The sequence below is a fragment of the Daphnia pulicaria genome, chromosome 1, assembly GCF_021234035.1.
Source record: "Daphnia pulicaria isolate SC F1-1A chromosome 1, SC_F0-13Bv2, whole genome shotgun sequence".
Classification (NCBI taxonomy): Eukaryota; Metazoa; Arthropoda; class Branchiopoda; order Diplostraca; family Daphniidae; genus Daphnia; species Daphnia pulicaria.
In genome coordinates, this window is record NC_060913.1 from 5,333,439 (window position 1) to 5,354,913 (window position 21,475).

Consider the following 21,475-nt stretch of genomic DNA (forward strand, 5'->3'; position numbering starts at 1 on the left):
TTATGCTAAAATTCGGGTGCGGGTCGAACGGAACAAGTTAGCCAGTCGTTATTGCGACGAGGGGGGTAGAATTCGATCGATATAGGATGTACATGGCAGAGAGATAGACTAAGGAAACACAAGACCCAGTTTGAGAGAGATCAATGTGCGCTATGATGCCGCTGCTTCCGCTTTATATATCTCTCTCACCCGTTTCCTCCCTCCCTAACCACCCGTCAGCCAGCCCCATACCTCAAGCTTATTGTCGCGGACTCGGTCGGGTGTGAGAGAGAACGCCGGGAACGATGGAACGAGATGGACGAGCCCAAATCAGAAGACAGAGCCCGTAATAGATGGCCTATAACTGCAAGCTATAGTCCGCAGCAGCAGCAGCAGCCAGCAGCCAGCGAGCTTCTTCAATGTGGGCGGCGGCCCGGCGGCTGCTAGCAGATTAGTTGGGCCGTCAGACCGTTCCCAAAACCTTCTACCCTTTTTGCTCGGCTGCTGCTGCTGCTTCAAATGAATTCAGTCCAGCGCTCGGTGGCCGATATATAGCGCCGCCCATCTTCACTCTTCCTTTTTTCTCCTTAGGGCACTCATTTCTAGACCGAAAGTCTAGCTAGAGAGAAGAGCCGAGCTTCTTTACTTTGAGTCTACGTGCATCAAGTAATAGAGAGCTATTCCCCTTCCTCCTTTTTTCTCCCTCGTCCCGCTTTATTCCGCGTTTGCCTATCTGATGCGCTACGCTAGTTTCAGTTTCAGCTGGAGCGGCAGCTCGAAGGAACGCATCCATTGCGATCCAATCTTCTGCTCTTTTGCGCACATCAACCAGCCAAGAAAGTGTGTGCAGGCTAGCTATACAGTCAACTGGAGTGTGCCAACGTGTATTTATATACATGTATAAGATCTTAGACTCACTCGAATCTCCAAAGTTATACCAGACATAGAGTTTAACTCTAGTAAGTAATCAGGAGCCGTTAGATTGCGCAGCAGTCTTTTTTATTTTGGATGAGACTTTGAGAAAATGCCACTATGTCTGTGTGACACACACACACACACAATGGGGATGACCTGCTGCCGAATGCTCATACAGAGATATATGGACGCCCGCAGGCCCACAAAACCGCGTCTATTAGGTCGCATGCTGGGCGATGTTACACAATATAAAGCGCGACGGGTGGGGGGGTTACAGTGGAGTTGCGATTGGTCTCGCGCGTTCCTCTTCCGCCCAATCGATTCTCTCTCTCTCTCTCTAACTGAGTTTTATATTTACTTTAGCGCTTTTTTTTCCCCGTTCTCTCGGCGTGATATGGCTGGCGGTCGGACATCGAAAGGCACTCCTATGTATATGTACGCTGTGCCTATATGCGTAGACCCCACAGAGCGAGCGGCCAGTCGACTAGATAGAGTAGAGACATATCGCTTTCAAAGTGTATAAAAATGAGGCATCTCGGGTATCAACAGTTTATACCGCACCGTTGCTGCTGCTGGTGCGTACGCTGCTCTCGTTTGGTCATCGCGCCCCAAACTGATGTTTGCCGTCCATCCCATAGAGTCTCTCTCTCTTTGCCCGCCCGCCCAAGTGCCCATATCAACAAAGTTCCACGGTTACAGTCGCCTCTTGAACCTTTATTGGGATACACCGTATCCCTTTTTCGGGGTACCGCATAGTCATGCACTCGAAATACAACCGCATTCTCTCTCTCATCGTACTTATACAGTTATACTATACGGTACGGTATTTATAAATAAACAAAATGGAAAGTATAGACATGTATATTGTATAATACCCGCCCTTTTTTTCTATTCAAACGGACGTCGTTTTTCTGGTGGGGATCTCAACTAAATGTGGACTAGTATAGTTCAATCTAGTACTATGAAATTATTAATTCGGCCGTCTCAAAGATTTACCAACAGTTTCAATCTTGAAGAAAACGCCGCGTTCCACTTTGTACACATCAATTGGCAATGACGTCATGATGAATAACCATTAGCCAGATTGCGAAACTATCGATTTTCGTATTGATAACCCGAGGCAAAAAAACGCGGTGTTCTTGCCTCTTGGGATACGAGTTGTATAGCAGTAGAAAAAAGAGCTTGTTTTGTAGTTATAAGATTATGAGGCTATTCGACGAAAAAGAACATGACTGCCATCGACTTATTCAGTCGTCGACACATGACCGAATCTTGAAATCAATGTGCACCAATGTTTTTTGAATATTACACCCCCGCCAAAATCAAACTATAGTATTAGATATGCCATTTCTGGCTGGAGGTGATGGATGATTTGAATCTCCGAAACTCAATATCTTCGATATTAAATCTTCGTATTTCTATCCTATACGTATATATATTTTTTCGATTGTCGTCAGCAGCTCTTGTATGCCGGGAAAAAGGGTGGGTGGGTGAGTCAATATTCTCTCTGCACTAGAGGAATTTTTACCAGAGAATTGTATATACAGAGCCCATCATAGGAGAGCGCGCGGTTCTTATATATAGTCCTATAGATCTCTCTCTCTCTATAGGGCCCATGGCCGCTGCTTTTGATGGATGGCCGTGTTGCACAACGAAAAGGCGAAAAGCGTGGGCCACTTACGCACGTCTCGAATGGCCGCTATATAGACGTCAAAACCGGCCGTATACTCGTCGGCGTCGTATAAGTGACCCGAATATATAGAGTATAGTACACACATAGAATATATGCCCTCACGTACACGTACATTACCAAGCTGTGTGTACATTTATACGCCACCAAAACATCTCTAATAAAAAGAAAAAAGAAGCCGCGGGATTGTGCTGTCGTGAACATTAAGTCGTCTCCTCTTTTTTCTCTCTGCTGTGCTGTGTATATGAGCGACAGAGACGGGTATATAACGATGAACTCACCAAAGCGGCAGTCAAAAATAGACCCCCCCCCCCGTCCGCGGCCAGCAAGCTCTATTACTGCGTCTTTAGTTTAGTATTCGGCAGGTTGTTGGCCATTGGCGCGGTGAGACAACTTTTCATTGATAATGACCTAGTTATAGAATGGCGTCATCGTCTCTCTCTCTTAACTTGGCTTGATGTTTGAGGTCTAATAAAACGACAAAAACATCAAAGATGAACGTCAGCAGCCATAGAGATAGAGCTCAAATAAGTTGGAGCTTAGATTTCGGTGCTGCTGGGGTTTTGGCTTTGAAAATTATTTCCAGAGATTTTGCGGCGGGGGGATATCTAATTTGCGGTTCAACACTTCATCACACTGCCGCAAACCAAAAAGAGCTGTCAAATTTTCCGTTTGATCGTCGTAGAGATCCGACTCTTTTGCTGATGACGGTGGTGGCCTATACACAGCACTGGCTGCTGCTGCCAGCAGAGAGTGAAACGAAATTGCTTCCGACATTTGCTGACTTTGGATTTTCTAAAAAGCCGAGCGTTGTCAAATAATCCGCTGGGGTTCACTGGCGTTTTTCATATCTGTATAATCTCTGCCAAACCTGATCGTTTGCTGATCTAGCGATGAATCGGCAACTCACTTGGAAAATAAAAACCAGTTCATGACGTCACTCTCTCTCTCCCGAAACTTTTCTCCTTTACTGATGTCTGCTGTGCTCGTGTTATTTGCTATTGTCATGGTCGATTAGAATTGCGTCGCACAAGACACCAAAACGCGCGGATGGGTGGGGCAGGTCTTTTTCTAAATGGGCGATGAGACGCTCGTCGTCCCGCTGTTTATTTCCAACTTGACGGAGTTGCTGCTGCTGCTGCTGCTGGTGGTGGCTATTCGTTATTCTCTCCGTGTCTAAAAAAAAGGGGGGCACGCGATAATCCCCCCCTCCCCTCCCACGTATATATATACTAAGTCTTACGTACGCGGGACAGTTGTGTCTTTATTACACGATATTTTATACATCACGTGGTCTCCTATTGTGACTGTGAGAAAGAGAGAGAGACGTGACTCTTTCAAGTCACGTATACACTGTGTCTTGGGCGGTCTACAGCTCACGCTGATAAATCACCAAAGCGAAATAGCTCTCTCTTCTAGGCTACTAAAACCGAAAGGGGTTTTAGCGTGTGCTGTGTATAGGCCTAGGACGACGATATATCTACGCGGTAGGTACTATAGCTAGTTTTCGTTTGGCATTGAAAAAGTTATTTGTGTGCGCCCAACAAACGACGGTTTCACTTCCATCCGCTTTTTCTTTTCTTCTTTTTTGTTCTTCCGCCGACGTCCGCCGGCTCCGCTCTTAGATAGACGTGTATAAAGCTCAAAGCTCCGGCGGATTGAAAGTTTGAACTGGCGCGCTCGCTCCTGGCTATATTGCAGCAGGCGCACTTGGCTGATGCGCTGCTGCTGCTGCTGCTGTGTGGCCCTTTTATTCTTCTTCTTTTCTAGCAAAACAGAAGACTACCGTATACTACATAGACGATAGATACTTGTCTAATGAAATTGCGCTGGCCAATTCCTCTTCCTATTGTTCACACAAACCAGACGCCAAGTGACTATCGATCTAGTCTTTCAAGTCTTCCTCCTCCTGCTGGCTGGCTGGCTGACTGCTGCAGGCGCCCGGTGGCGCATCGTCCCAATTCGGACGCCTCTGGATCTATACAGTGTACACGCTGACCACCGAGAAGTCAATCAATCTGCCAAAACGAGCCACCACCACCATACAAGTCTTCCTTTTTTTTTCTTTTTTTAAATTCTTTTTCATTTCTAAAAGCCACTTGCTCTATCTGGTTTTGCCTCCGCGGCCCTATATATATAAGGCAGCTCGCCGGAGATCCATTTCATCTATCTAACGTCTGGACGAGAGAAATACAGCGAAAGTGTATTGCACTCTTTCCATCTACTATCCTACAGACGACGAGTTATATCCCCTGAAACAATTGCTTTGTAGCTTTACATTATCGCTGAGCTCCGTTACAACCGCGGATATCTTCCATTTAGGAACCCTCTAAATTTTCAAAGTCGTGTCTTTTACCTAATTCAATTAATGAGATGAAATTCCGGACATGAAAAAAAAGGCAATCGATTGGTATATTTTGTGTGTGTTTACTTCTTTTTAAAAAACTGGTTTGCTTGAATGCGAAACTACCAGCGACCGAGAAATTCATTGCATAATTGACGATGACGAGAGAAAGAAAAAGACTCGAGACTCTTGATATCAAACTATGTTCATATAAGACATTCCATTCGAGCGCTCGGCTTTTGTTTGTTTGTTTCTTTTATTTTTATTTGTTTTTCTTTTGGCCGGGGTGCTCACAGTTTTTTCTAGCCGGGGAAGAAAAAATTCTTGGAGATATGGATTTTGGTGTGTGTACGCATTCCTTTAGAGCCAAGCAATATTATCGTGACTCTGTGTGTAACCCCCCTCCCTTCTCCTCCTTCGTCTTTTATATATTGCCAGTCAGAAATTTTAAAGTGAAAAACTAATTCGCTGGATGCTTCTTCTTGTTATATATTTCAAGATAGTCAGTTTCGGAATTGGGGGAGGGAGGAAATTGTCTGATATTATAGATTAAGTACGTCAGGGGGTTCGCTCCTAGATACGTGGGGGGCCCCTGATCTTGTTTAACAAAATGGTTCCTTAAAAAAAAGATTATTATAATCATGTACCATATAGCCAAAGAGGCTGGTTATTTAAGTCTCGTCTATACATCTAGACTGAATGCGCTCAACACACACATAGTTCAACCGCCAATATTCTGTATATACTACTTTGGAAATCCCTGAAAAATATTCCAATATGCGCCCGTCGGAGAAGGAGAGGATGCATCGGGGGGGGAGGCGCGGATATCTTAGCCAGCATCCATTGAATTACGACCATCACTTTATAGCACATCGGCAGCTAGAAGCTATAGCAGCTAGCAGCAGCTCTATATAGCGCTGGCGATCGATAGCGTGACGGATTCCTGCCAGCAGATCGCGCCTGGCGAGGAATACTTATAGCCCCGTTTTTCTTTTTTATTGATTTGATTTTGTGTGTATGTGCTGTGCTGTGCTGTGCTGTGCTGTGTGCTGTGTGCTGTGCGCGCGCGTGTCGGCTGGTATTCATTTGTTTTATTTTCTGGTATGCGATGAAAAAGCAAAAGGCCATCGACTCTATATGGAAAGAAGAAAAGAGAAGAGACGCGGTGATACGATAGCGTGTGTGCACAGCAGCAGCAGCAGCAGCAGCAGCAGGATAGCACTCTGATCGATCTGTGGCAGCGGAGTAAATCGAATTCGGTGACCGCTCCTCGACGCCCATCGGACCAGAGCAGCGCCCGAGCTGAAACCTCCTCCCGGGAGAGCGTTCTGTGTCCTGGCATCATCATGAGAGCCTGTATATTTCACGCTCTCCACAGATAGAAAAAAAGAACGGCGTAGAGAGAGCGAAGAAAGAGCGAAGAAAGAGAGATAGATGTAGACAATGCAACCCACCGAAGCGAAGCAACCCACAAAAGAGCCTCTCTGTGTGTATGTATATACCAATAGAGTTAGGCAGTTATTACCCCTGTCTGTACAGGCCAGCGTCTGCCGTATACTCACCACCCGTTGTTCATACGTAACCTCAGAGAAATAAATTGAAATTTCCCATAAGGCACCCAGCAGGTATACAGGCCGTAGGAATTCCTGCGTTCGTTCATGCTGCCATTTCAAACCCGCTTCACTTCCCATTAATTTTAAAGAAGAAAAAGCTAAACTGACATCACATACAGTGTCGAACGGGATAAAAAATTTAAAAAACGAAGTTGAAGACGTGTAACAAGTTGATGCTGATGTATGACGTATTATTTAACTAGACGGAAAAGTGACTCTCATTAAAAATACGGTGAAAAAGTGATTACATAATGATTACTTTTTTTACAAAGGCTCAACATATGTAAAAGACTCCTACGTCTTTTGTATGTAACAGCAGATAGTATATAATATTCCAAGTTTACTGAGGGAAGAAAAAAAATCATTAAAGACACCTGGTATACATATATACATATAGGCAGTAGCAGCAGTTCGCCCACACACGAGACGAGGAGGAGGAGCCGATGTTTTTTCAACAGAAAAGATTTTGGTGCTGCTGAGCCGTGTTGGGCACGATGATGATGGTGTATAGTATATAATATATGTCGGAGATTGGTGTAGCAGTGCTTACACAGAACGGCACGTGTAGTCTTCACACTCACTCATGTATAATGTAGTTGAACAAGAAGCATATACATATATATAGACATCGGTCCGGCGGTCCGGCGGCAGCAGCAGCAGCAGCAGCACTAGAGAAGATAATAAATATACAGAGAGGATTAAGTGACACTCTGATTTGCAATTCAAAACAGTCTTATTTCGGAGTTATCTAGCAAAACAAGAAATAACAAACTTACTTGAAATATGTCTAATAATTAAGCGATGGATTATCTATCTATTTTACACCTGGCCAGCAACACCTGACAGAGGAGCTTATAGATGAAAATAGTCGAGAGAGATTTCCGGGTTGTTCTACTATAGTCCGTTTTTGTTGTCAACGTTACCCTTTACCAACAATACCAACTGCGATGACGGCCAGACGAGTGGGGGGTACCCGGTACCGTATATACCGGCGTTATGCTTTTAAAAGAGCGCCGTGACTCATTGTTGTCTCCTGGCGGGTTTCTATATAGCTGCCAGCGAATAGGCGGTTACCGTGGTGTTACCGAGTTGCGTCAACACGTATGCTAATAGATGCGTGTGTAATCCATGCCGAGCCTCCAGCGCATATAACACAGCTGGTGACGTAAGAAACAGTTTGAATGAAAAGTGACTCACACTGTGAAGTGGACACGGATCAACAGAATACTAATGGCCTTTTCATATGATTATCCCCTATATTGTTCTATTATTTTTTATTAATTTGTCGGTGTTTCTTTATGTATTCCATAGGTGACGTGGTTCCGGAGGAAAGACTTCCATCTGCTGACGGTGGGACACGCCGTGTATTCGAGCGACGAGCGATTCCACGTCCAGGGGCCAATGCGATCCACCCAGGTGACGAGTTGAAACCATTTCAAACTAGATATAGTACTATTATAAGAGTGATGTAGCAATAAGTATATCTCCCCTCCACCACCACCACCACCACCCTGTTCTTCCGCACCTGGCCCTCTTCCCTAGCGCCTTTCTGCACCCGGTTACCCACTTCCGAGTCTCTCGTCCTCCTCGACGTTTTGAATCAATAACTTGGTCCCATCTTTATATTTTTCTATCTTCCATCTACTCTCGCTTCTTTTTCAACCTGGAAAATCTATTTCGTCTTTTTTTTTCCCTTTTGATTCCATTTTTGTCTCGTCTCTCTGCCCTGTATATTCAGTCGATAGTTGCCAATATAGCCGACAAGATGTCCGCCGCTTCGTATAATATAGAACGAAATGCATTCCACTAAAAGTTTCCTAGCTCTCTCTGCCAATCTATAAGATTTACATACGGTTGTCCTAAACGGCCTCCAACTCCCCTCGCCTCCCAGAAAAAAAAACTCTTACAGTCGATTCTCGCAGCTCCTTTCACTCCATTTCCTTCCCGTTCGGTGAAATGAACTTGCAAAAGTCGTAAAAATCTCAGCTAGAGCGCCGAATTGAAGACTCTCGTTTCGACGAACGTAGAAATAGGAATCCGTTTTCTGTTAACAAATTCCGACCAAATGCCAATGGCAACAAGCGAATGTGTTAGAAAACGACAATGTCAACTGTTACTCTTAGTTACAGTTAGTTGTTTTGTTTTTTTACTCCGTCAGTTGTTTCGAATCAATATCCAATCATTCAGCAATGACGTCACACTCTATTCCGCGCTAACGACTAAATCATCTGCGCTCCAGCCGTTGGTCCATTAAATTTTTGGCTAAATTATTATTTTCTAATTTTTTTCACTGCTTATTCTTTCTGAATAATTATTATTCGGATATGTACGAGCGCCGAGATCGACAAGGAGATTTTGAATTCCCGCAATTTCGCTTGTGCACACTTGATGGGTTAGAAATGAGACCGAGAATAAAAATGAGAAGTGCCGGGTGAGTCGGTATACGAGAGCGAACCCCATGTCCTCTTATCCTGCGTGCATAAAGAGTCGTACGTTCAAAAAATCGGAAAGAGAACAGCCATCCAACAGAGACCCGAATGCCTCCGTCTATACGAATATGTGATTGACAATTTGCGTTTGAAGTCTAACGAACCGATGAAAATGCCTCTCCTCTCTGCCAATGCCACCCATGTGACCCCAGAGATTGAAAGGACACAGCCGCAGCAGCAGTGAGAGATTGAAGTATATAGAGAGCCTCTCTACTGCCGGGCTGTGCAGCCTATGACCTTATTCTGCGTAAAGAAATAGCTCAATGTCAAGGGCCTATATTTGACAGCCAATCAAAGATATATATCTGGGAATATTATACATCACGAATGAAATATATGCGATTTTTCGACTGATCCTTGACGCTGTGAATTAAAAAAAAATGATATTTGACATATCGCGCGTGTAGTGTGCTAGTGAGGGAAGTCGTACGAGACGTGCAGCAATTTATGAGAGCCCCTTATTCGTTTAGATATTATACATCTTCATCCTTCTCCCAAACTATTCCAAGGTCTACATACAATATACATATATATATAGATTTCCAAATCAAATCCGTCTCTATCCATCCAGTTCCGGTGTCGAATTGCATGATTTTTTTCCGTCTAGAAAAAGAGCTTTCAATTCAAAAGACAGGGACTGAAAAAGCTGACTTTCGGTTTGAATGTTTGATTGATTGGTTCGAATTGTCAAAACGCCAATAGGTCAAACACTACTGCTGCTGCCGTCTTCTCAAATACACCCCGGTATCGATAGATATATATTTTATTTATAAATTCTGTTCGTAACATAGAACTCGCCTTTGAAATATTCATGCCGCTACTTCGTCGGTATATACACAGTGGATCCAGTGCCCAGCAGTCGCTTTTTTTCCCCGGCTCAGATCAAAGGGAATTTGAGGCGAACGGTGGGCGAGTGTATAGGACACAACATTTCTCCCTGCTTCCTCTTATATAAATATATATTTCTTTTTTTCTCTCGCTTCCATCCGTTTTTCTTCTTTCTTCTTCTTCTTCTTTTTCTTCTTGACGTTTCTCTTTTATTCCGACAATGCATTCCTTCTTAGCGGATGATTTTCTATGGAATTCCCCCATTCTTATTCCTCCCCCGGCAAATGCGAAAGTCAACACGTCTAGTCAGCAACACTACACGACTACACTATGTCGGCAACTATATAAGGATACTCTGGCGTCGACTAAATCTACTCTAGTATATACATCTATATGTGTGTAGCTGTAGCCTATATATATAGAAATATAGCGATTTATGCTGCCGAGACATGTTTGTACAGCAGCGGTGGAGCACACACTTTGTGAGCGACTCTTAGGACGTGTCGAATGTGAAACGAATGAATGATATACTGTATAGTGGCAGCCCTGGCAGGCGACAGAGGACGGCAGCTAGGGGACGTCGAGGACCTGAGAAACTGTGACGCTTTGATATGTGGCAGATGCACATGCGAGCTGGACAGCAGCAGCAATCGATGGTTTTTCAAAACGACTTTGTCTTTATAGAGCTGGATGATTTGGCCATTTCATGATTTGATTTGATTTGTCCGAGTAGAAATTTTGAAGCAAAATAAAGGAGATGTCGGGGAGATGTGCTTCAACTGGATGACATTCTTTCAGCACTTCTTCCGTCGTTCCTGTTTCAATTTTCATTTATTTTGGTTGTTTCAAACGGTCTGTGTTTGAAATATGAGCCAAATTCGTGACAGAAAACCTCGACTGCGCTTTGACGTTTACTTAGCTCAATCGAGCAGTCCATCAATCACCGAGAAAAGTCCAAAATTTCTTACCAAACACTTTGCACCAGTCTGAAACTGTCGACATATTTTTCCCCCACCCCTCCCGTTTTTGACTGGCGTTGACAAGCCCATCGAAACTCTCACAATAAGAAAACACGCACACGCCGTTTTGTCAAAAGTACAGCACACACACAGCCTGATGCCATCGTCGCAACAACGATCTTCTTATTTCTTTCATCGTCTCTTGTGTTTTATAAGTTCTTCCCCCCTTGTGCATGTCGAATGGCGGTTTCCGCTCGATTTTGCGCCTTCCCCCCTTGTCTTCCACCTAATCCCCTTCAGAGAATCCCTCATCCACCAGACTCTGTCTGTCATCACTCATCAGACAGAAAAGAAACAACCATGCGAGTCTCTCTCTCTCTTAGTCTATGGGCCTATATTTATATACTAGGCCCCTAGGCTGGTTGTATTTGCGTTGGACGAAAAGCGCGCGGTTCTTTGAATGCTCACTTGGGTTACTTTGTGAATAAACCCCCTCCGCTCGCGCGCTATATAGCGGCCGGGGACTTTTATAGGCCTAGCTACTACTGTACTTTCCTAATCCGCTTTTTTATTTCATGATGGATTTTCTGTTTTTTTCTCTTATTTTCTCTTTTGTTGACATCCTCGTTCGTGGCGGATTGCTGCTGGTCTTGTGCGGCATCTCCGTCTTGCCCCACAGACTCAAGATTGGGCCCTGCAGATCCGCTTCGTCCAGGAGCGCGACTCGGGATTGTACGAATGTCAACTGTCGACCCATCCGCCCAGCAGCCTCTTCGTCGAGTTGGTCGTCGTCGGTGAGTTGATTTTTCTCATTTTCCTTGAGAGCGTCAAAATTCAGCTTAAGCTTTGCTTATGCGGCGTTGCCCTGTCACACGAAATCGTTAATTGCGGAGTTTCAACTAATTTTTAAGTTGACACTTGACGAAATGCAAGTGTTGTTTACCACCTGTCTAGATGTGAAAAAAGAAAGAAATAGCGATGGAAGAATGACATTGTCTAACGAGAAATTACAACGAACCCATTCCATCAGAACGACAGAGAAAGCAGCAATACACAGACTTTCGTATAACAGGCAACGTCGCATAAGCAAAGCTTAAGCTGAAATTTGACGCCTCCCTTACATTCTTTATTCTTTTGTTTCTATCTGGGCCGTCACTCTCTCCAATGTTTTGTTGTCTTGTGCATTTGTTCTGTGGTGCGGGTGAGATTATTGGCAGTAGGGGAACGAAAATGAAGGACCCGGAAAAAAAGAGACGGACGACGGGCGGGAAACAATGCAACAAGATATATATCGAAGACAAAATGGATGGCGCAAAGTTTTCCGGGCGGTAAAACACCCCTCCGACACATCACTATACTATAATACTGACCTATACACTAGACCCTACCGTTCGGAAGAACATGAAAAAAGACGGTCTAGATTGCCTGGCGAGCTAATTAACGTCTCTGATGAAACGGAGAGATTGGAAGCTCCTTTCTCTCTTTCTCTCTTTCTCTTCGCTGTTTGACTAATTGATTCCAGCAACATGGGAGTAGCCTACCGCTCGCCCACACGCATACGTATTTGTATCTATATACTGCCATTATATATAGAAGGGATATAGCCCCAATACAGAGCCATGGGTGTTGGGAAAAAAGGAAAAGAAGAAGAAAAGCGAAAAGTTTTGAATGTGACCACGTTCGACTCGTCTCTCGTATGTACTTCAGTCGTCTGAATGGAGAAAAGAAAATAAAGAATACGCGAGAAACTCGGCTTTTATTCTTACATCTATCGCAACTTCTATGGTCCCTATATTCCAGCCAGACTACTACCGTACTACTTGTCCGGGGAATTAATTAACAAACTCACTGAAGCGGTGTGTTTTGTATCTTTCCGGCTGGGCGGTTCAGAGGGCTCTTCAATTTATACCCACCAACTCGTCAATATAAAATGACCAACTAGTTTACGTGTAATAGAATGCGCTATATAAGCTTACTACTGACTCCTACTACCGTATATATACCTTTTTAGATTGGATATGTACTCTCGAAAGTTGAACGTTTATCAAATCGATTCCTCGGGCACTTGATCACAACAAGCGCAATGCAAAAAAAGAAGAAAAAGCTGACGAAAAAAGAAGAATTTATCAAGTCCGGAGCTCGCTGTATATACATTCTTCTTCTTTTATTTTTTTTTGCATTGAAAAGTTTCAAACTCACGTCGTCCAGGCATTTGCGTTTGAGGGGAGGTATATATAAAGGGCAGAAAGCAAACAACTTATTTCCAAGCCAACCATTTTCGACCACTTTCCCGTTTGTTCCGTTCGCGTTTCTCTGCTGCTGCTGCTGCTGCTGATGTTCCGTTGGCGATCGATCGATCGATCCGGTCGGCGAACGTATATGCAATCAAACGGAGCGACGCCTAACTTTCTGGTCGTGCTTCTAGTGGGTTTTTTTCTGGTCGATGTTCGTTTGATCGGGGCCGGTAGAACAGACCACCGAGAGCCGCGGTCCATCCGCATTTCGAGATAGTATTATATATAGCACCACTGCGGCGGTGGCGGCGGGTGTGTGTCTATCTACGTCCACTACATAGATGTGTATATAGACTCACTTGCGCTGTACTCGGGCCACTTCGTTTTAAATTTGATTTCCACGTCAAAGTGGACGAGCGACCGCGATAAACCCTTAAACTTCCGACTGTGGTACCATTTCAAAACACAAAGTATAGCGCGTATGTATATACATACCCACAACACAGGGCATATATAGGAAGCTTTGAAAGCCGCAAAGCGAAAATAAAATGGAGGTTGACTTGAATATGTAATGAGCTGCAGTTGCCGTTCCAGCTATCGGTCAATATCATCGAGGCATTTCTCAGGAATTTCTGATAAAAAGTAGAGTGGTTGTTACATCAAGAATCGCCTTAGAACACTTTCTATACTACGCACATGTTTCATCTTTCCATCCGACCACATTTTCCGGTACATTGTTGCCAGAATGACGTCACATCTTCATAACGTGGAAGAATCACTGAACATGGCCGGTTTTCTCCTTTTTTTTCCCGTTACAATCGTTGCAAGATGGTCCAGTCTAACGGTCGTGGAGTCCAGCGGTCCATCATCATGTCATCCCGACTGTCTCTTTAATTTCCGCCGAAAAAATATGGGCCATGTCATCCATTCGTGCATTTATTGTATTTGTTATTTTAACCGCCGTTGGTTGCGCTGCTGACGGCCTTTCACTTGACAACCAACGGTGGATGATGATGATGTAACGATGATGAATAACTCTTTCGTTTTTGTTTTTCCTTGCGTGTGATTTCAACTGAAATTGTCGAACCTACAGAGGCGCACGCTGAAATCGACGGCGGCCCGGAGAAGTACGTCAAGAGCGGGAGCACGTTGAAGCTGACGTGCCACCTGAGACAGAGCAGCGTGACCCCGGACTTCGTCTTCTGGTACCAGGACGAGCGTATGATCAACTACGAGGGAGCGGCCGGCGTCAAAGTCATCAGCGATGCCGCATCCAGCACGCTCATCATTGAACGGGCCCAGAGCGTCCACTCGGGCAACTACTCATGCGTTCCGTACAATGTCAACCCGTCGTCCGTCATCGTTCACATCCTCAATGGTAAGAATGAGAAAAAATTCCCGTCCCACCGACTATACACATCCAGAAAACTCTCGTCCGTAATATTATTTCTGCACGTCGTCCATTCCAACCCACTCGACTTCACTCTCTCCTCTCTAGCTCTCTCTCCGTGTGCAGTAGTCGCCACTCCAATTTCACGAGTTCTCCGTCTTATATTCGTCCGTGATTCCCGCATACTTCCGCGCTCTTTCCTCTTTTTCTTTCTCTCATCCTGCAGCTTCTAGAATTCTATTCGCTTGCATAACCTTTCTCTCTCTCTCGGGTTTCCTCCTATCCCGTTATTCTTCTTCTTCTTTTCCACCTAGACTACCTACTGCGCGGGCTCCTTAAATCTAACGACATCGACGTTAGACCAAGCGAAGAATTTCAGAAACTTCCTCCAATTCAACACACAAGGCCCCTCCAAAAAACATATGCATCGGAATTTGTCGGGTTCTGGGTTTCCCCTTAGCACCAGCACCCCACCCCAAATGTCACGACGGAAAGCTTTGAAAGCCTCTTAAACCCTAAAATCCGGACTACTGTATCTAGATGAGCTGTGCGAGTGCTTGTCTATACAATTTGCATCAAAGTAACTGAACTCAGAGATGTCTGCTGCATTACTTATTCCGGGTATAGCGCTATATAGTAGCAGTCCAGAGTATATAATATATATATACCTGGTCAAGAATCTACTGGGTTAAAATAAAAATGAGCGAGTTGGCCTATTATACTTGTACGGGGCTCGGGAGAAATCCATAGAGATCTATTAGCTAGCTGCTTCGTTATTGATGTTAACTACATTTGACTAATTTATAAACACTCGAGGGTTCGCGGAATAAGTCTCTATATGCACGCACCGCCGCGAACAACATGCGCTAGACTGATGGAAGTGTTTTCCCGGGAAGATGCCATCTTCTTTTAAGAGATCACGTTCGATGTGCCCTTTATCATTTTTCTCCGGTTTGTATTATTCCTTTGTTTTTTTCAAAGAATCCATCGGATTTTGCTTCCAGCGTTACAAGTTGATGGCATTTCGTATGCGTTTGTGTCGGCTTTTATTTGTTAACTTATTCATTATTTCCTTTTCTTTTGCCAGACTCTTTTGAAAACCCACGTGAAAAATGTCGATTGCGACTCGATTAGAAAGTGCGCAACTTTCCATCAAACACAGCACGTAGCGCTAGCTTGTTTCCGTTATTCCCGCCCGCCCGTTTCTTTTTGATAGATCTTTACCGCCGCATCCGCTTTATAATTTCCGCATCTACATCGAAGGCAATCCTTGAGTTTCCCAGGCCAACAACTCGAGTGACATTCAAGCCATAGAGAGTAAATAAGAGAATGGGTTTTTCCCCGTTTTATCACGACATTTTGATTCGTACGAAAAACCGAAACACCAGAGGCAATATATGTAGAAAGCCAATGCCGGTTGTCGGGAGTATAGTCCCGTGTTTCTCCTTTTCTCTATGATACACTCTGAAATGCTGTTGCCGGGCTGGGTGGAGAGAGCTGTGACACGTTGCCGAGCTCTGGGTTGATGTGTGACAGGAAATGCTAGGCGCACATTTCATTCTTTCACACCAAGTTCGAAAGAATTTCCTAAGAAAAGAAAAGAAAGAAGCTAACTGGTTACAGTTTTCCAACGATTATATTATATATTATAGCTACACCAGCGGTGCCCTTGGCGGTGCCGGCAGTTTTTTAGTCAGCTTCAACTTGGAATCCATGTATAATTCAATATGATATTTTGGATATGCGCTGGAGGAGAACTCGGCAGCAGCATGTCAATATAAATCTATCTATCTATATGATGCACACACGCAGCATTCAATTAAGGACCGTGCGCTGAGAGGATAAGATATTTATATTAGGAGCAGCCTTCGGTTTTCAAAGTCTCAAAGTCAAGTCGTAAAAATATTCTCGCTGGCGAATATATGCCACACCGTTTAGTTTTTGATGCTCGCTCGTCAAATACTGTGGAGAATCTAATGTCTTCTCTCAACTGTGTGCAAAGATGGGTCGTGGGTGGATGTACTATATGGCGCAAAACGTCGGGGAAAAAGGATATATCTATTATAAATAGTAATATCCCCCCGACGCCATCACCATCGCAGCAGCAGCAGAATACTAGATATAGAGCGTCGTGGTAATGGAGTGTTAGTCGGAAAAGAGATGCAAAAAGCCTCGCTCGTTTCGCCGCACACATTGGCGCCAAATTTATGGAGAACGTGTGACTGTTGGCTCTCTACTATAGTCGTCATCGCTGCTGACTACTGCTGACTGCTGCTGCCGTGTGCAAGAGCAAAGTGAATGATACCGAGCGCATGAATTTGACTCGGCGCGAGAGCTATGTGACTCTCGTTCTGTCGGCGAGAGAGAATCTTTTCCTTGTCAAAAAAGAGAAAAGAAAAAGAAAAAGGTCATTTTCACGTTTCCTCCCTTCCAGTAATCCAATTCGTCCAACGACCGCCGCTCCACCAGCAGCAACTTGGCCTTCTGTCGGAGCTGAAAACGAGTTTTCTCTTCGATCCCCCCGCCCTGCAGATCCTGCCGAGCATTGGAGATGGGAATGTGCAGTTATATCAAAAGACAGATGACGAGAGTCTCACTCTGTATCAATTCGTCTAGAGACATTTTTTGGGTGGGGTCAGGGTTTCCTATGGCGACGGCAACAGCATCGCAAGAAGAGACACAAAAACGGGAACAGTGGGGCAAAAAGAAGAAAAGATAGAAAAATAAAATATAAAAGGATCAAGGAGAATCATGTGACTTTGGTATCGTTGTCTTTCGCCAACCAGCACTGCGACATATCCAGCGCAGCTTATACGACCCCTCCCCCCCTTCCCCCTCTCACTTAGCACATTGGTAACGCAGATAAAAGTGTGCATATAAATCAGACCACATTAGATCTTCGTTTCACCCTTCTCCCCACTCTTAGATTTTTAATAACACCATTTGACACAATATCCACTTTTATTTGTTACTTTCTTATCGAATGGCCGGCATTGGTGTAGTAAGCCTATCAAGAAGTAACTTCAAAGTGAGAACAAAGAGTACAAACAATGTAATAGTGTATGAAGAGAGAGAGAATTATACAAAAGGCGATGTACTATATTACAGCATTGACCTGATTCTCTTCTTCTTCTTCATTTGTCCGGGTTTCCCCCCTGCACATTTATATATGTGAGATTGAATAGAAACAATCAAAATAAAGGCAGCCGTCCACAGTTTTGTTGTTCCAAACGGTCAGACAGGAATGGAGGAAAGGGGGGAATTCTTCATTACGTCGCCGTCCATATAGACGGGACGACAGCAGCAGCAGCAGCGGCGCTATTGCGTAGAGGGGGCTGACCGCTAAAGTCATATAGAAGAGGAAGGGGAGAGACTAGATATTGTCCATGTTATTTAATATCTCCTTTCTTCAGGAGGGAAAAGAGGTCCCCTGACAACAGTCGTCTGACAGGGGGTGGTGGTTGGTGGGGGTGGGGTGGGGACGCCTATATAACGTGCATGATCCCCCTCCCCATCCGTGTACGTCCGGTCAGCGGAGACATCACATAGCGCGGTCCCAAAACGTCGTTTAGATATATCATAGTGCCACGCTCGTCCGTTTTTGATGACAGCCTACACGCAGATGAAATTACGCCATTCAATTACGATTGGACGGAAACGAATGTACCAACAGACGACAACGACTCCCTTTTCAAATGAGAACTCCGCTGGGGGGCGGCGACGAAGGAAGGCAGGAAGGATATGGGTCCGGATGTCGAATATGTTGCCTTGTGTTTCAAACATCATTTCGCCAGCTGCTGTGTGTAAGGGGCCTAGGGGGGAGTTGTGTGTATGTAGAGTTAAACGTTATATCTGTTACGGACAGTTATATATATGGTGGAATTGCACAGACAACTGGCTATGTTATAGCTATACTGGTCTGGATGGACGAATGATTTATCGATTGCCAATTGTTCAATGTTTGAACTCGTGTGCGAGCTGGCCGGCCGGAAAGTGTTGCACGGTCCTTTCTAGCGTCTACAAAAGACCACACGATTCACGATCGAATAACCTTGATAAATACCAAGCCAACATGTATAGATATCTAGATATATAATACAGAGTAATAAGGAGATCGTTGGGTGGGAGGTTCTGAATAGTAATTTTCGTGACTTGGAGCCAAAGGGCAAATGCGCCGATTCGATGTCGCTGCTGTGCTGCTGGTGGAGTGGAGTGCTGGAGCTCTAGCTCTAGCTGTGCGCTGCACTGTGGGAAATGGATAGTAATAGTATATAGCGGAGCGAAAGCATCGTACATATAAAATACCCGTCACGGTATATATCTATACATCTACGAAACGCGGATGCGTTTCTATCCAGCCAGACCTTTTTTTTTCTTTTGCGACTTTTTGTGTAACTTTATCGCTTACTGTTGTTCGTTACTGTTTCTTTTCGACCCAAAGTTGGTTGGGATATAACGAAGCCAGTTCCTTTTCTCTCTCTCTCTACTTTCACCCACCCACCCGTACCCCGATTGTCTATATTGTTTTTTCTTTGTTTTATCGGTTTGAAAAAAACAAACAAACAAACAAACTACAAAAAGAAAAAAAGAAAACAAGAAAGATATATATACTGTATATAGGATAGGAAATGACTTAGTTGCAAATTGCGTGTGCACAGCCGACGCGCGCGCCCCACAGCAGTTGATTTCTTGTGTGTGCACACACGGCCCTCTTCATCCGTTTATCCACTCCCTCTTCCGACACCCTTATATCCATCGTCACTATATACACACACTTCGGTTCTCTCCGACAACCAAGAGGGGCTGGGCTGAGAATGATTTCCGGAAGATGTTTGACAGTGACACTAATCGATAGAATAACATAAAGCCAACACCATAGAAACAAACCAATTGGTTTGTTTCGGCTAATAGTTTCGGTTAATAGATTTTCTTTTACAGTTTATAGACTTAAAAATAAAAAATTCTATAGTCATTAATTTGAAGAGTTTTGTTTCTCATTTCTGATATGATTTGCCTTTTGACAGGAGAGAAGCCGGCGGCGATGCAGCACAGCAGTGCGGCACTTCACTGGTATTCCGTGTCCGTCATTTTCATCGTCGAGTGTGTTTTCCTGAAGCTGAACGGCGTCGCCGGATCCCTGCAGGAGTGGTTGTGACCGTCGAGACCCCAGCACTGCCCACCAACTGCTATACCATCGACTCAAATCCTCCATGTAGAAGAACGCAATTGCGTGTGCTCTCTCCGGGTTTTCAACATTACATAATGAATTGGATAACAGCGCAGCAATCGAAACCAAAATAAGTCTGAAGAAAGGGGAGAGATGTTATAAAAGCAAAATGGCAATAGAGTTATTCACAAATGTATATGAATATAACATGTTGGTACTGCATTACTGCAAGCGGTACGACTGATGATGGAGGGGGGAAAATATGGTGTCATAAGAAAATCACGGCCATGTGAAGATGAGAAAGTAGACAAACATTTTTTCAGACGGAATATTATTGCGATCCATTGTTTCATCTACTCGTATAATTGTATTCAATCAACAACCACCAACATACAATATATATATAATAATCTATTATAGGGCTCGGCATATCTGTTTTGTTTTTTCTCGAAATGTTGACGAGGGGCATATGTTTCTACTTTTTTTGATAAATCACTCAGTTTATACATCATTTCTCTCTCATCCATTCACACACACTTTCTCCCTGTTATTCGTTAAGTAATACTCTAACGTGCAACTTTTGGGAGCGATCGCTGGCGCGTTGTGTTTTCTTTCCTTTCGACAGAAAACAGCAGCCATCCCTCATCGGTTTGTTCTTGTTGTATTTCTATTGTTTTATATATCTCTAAGCGATTACGTATTTCAATTTAAAAAACAACAAAGGCAACAAAAAAAATATATCTATATCCGAGAAAAAAACCGACAATATGACTCTCCACCATTCACCCCAGATATTTGACCACGTTTCTACTCTCTACAATATGCGTTTCCGTTCACTGATGCATCATAATAAATATTATATAACTCGGCATGTTGTCCCCCCCCCCCCCACATCCCCATCATCCCCATCCTTTCTTCTCCACCTTGGCTTTAAAAAAAAACACATTGATGGGAAGAGTTCTCTCTCCCTATTACATGAGCAGCAGATATGTTATCTACTGCCGCTCGCATAACTATATGTGAATCATACCAAATGCATATTATATACAGTATACTACTATATTATAAAAACCAAAATCACTTCCGTTAATAATAAAAGTGTCGATTGCGTAATCTAGCGCAGGTCTAGAAAGAGAGAGAGAGAAAAAATAATAAGAAAAGACAAAATTTGCCATGGAAACAACATGTTAGGCGGTGTGATGTCTTTTTTTATTATTGGAATGTTGCTGCTGGTGACGCGGAATCTGTATAACAACAGCATTACCCACCCCCCTCCCACCCTCCTCCCAATTCCCCCATATTATTATTGTCAAACAATATACAGCCCAGCCCTCCTCGAAATGATGCGTCGGTTCTTGTCGTTATATATAAATAATTCCCCGCTCACCTCTGTTGTTCCATCCACATTTTACGATCCTTATAATACCCCTTCCCCACTCCACTCTGCCGCAGGCGACGTCCTAATTCACTTTGCCCCATCTCCATATATGAAAAAAACCACGCCCCGATATAACCAACTCCAACATGAAAAATAACCCACACACATTACAACTTACCCATTTGAAACAAAACAACAAAAAAACTGATCAGTTTCTGTAAATAGACCTTGATTATTCATGTAAACTGTAACATGTTGTTCTCTTTCTTCTATCGGCAAGATATTTTATTAGAGGGTCTCATTTCAAATGATAACCTGATAACCTATTTTATACCGCCCAAGGCGCCCATTATTTGATTTCTTCAAACGGTTATTCTATCGATCAGCGGCGCGACGCGACTGAAGCTGTGGAGACATAAATATAGCCTTCAAATAACAAACAGATGGTGGAATATCATGTTGACGCTCAGAGCTATACGGAGACAATGT

At 43.9% G+C, this 21,475-nt stretch overlaps 1 protein-coding gene across 1 annotated transcript in view; it reads left to right on the forward strand.

Moving 5' to 3' along the window:
* The window catches only part of LOC124343406 (protein turtle-like), a 47,679-nt gene extending 26,448 nt beyond the window's left edge, over window positions 1-21,231 (forward strand). Inside the window, exons 4-7 of the mRNA XM_046796716.1 lie at window positions 7,853-7,957; window positions 11,497-11,611; window positions 14,145-14,429; window positions 19,466-21,231. Of these exons, the coding sequence (XP_046652672.1) occupies window positions 7,853-7,957; window positions 11,497-11,611; window positions 14,145-14,429; window positions 19,466-19,596 (636 nt within the window). The 3' untranslated portion in view covers window positions 19,597-21,231. The remainder of the gene's footprint in view (window positions 1-7,852; window positions 7,958-11,496; window positions 11,612-14,144; window positions 14,430-19,465) is intronic.
* Window positions 21,232-21,475: the final 244 nt, after the last annotated feature.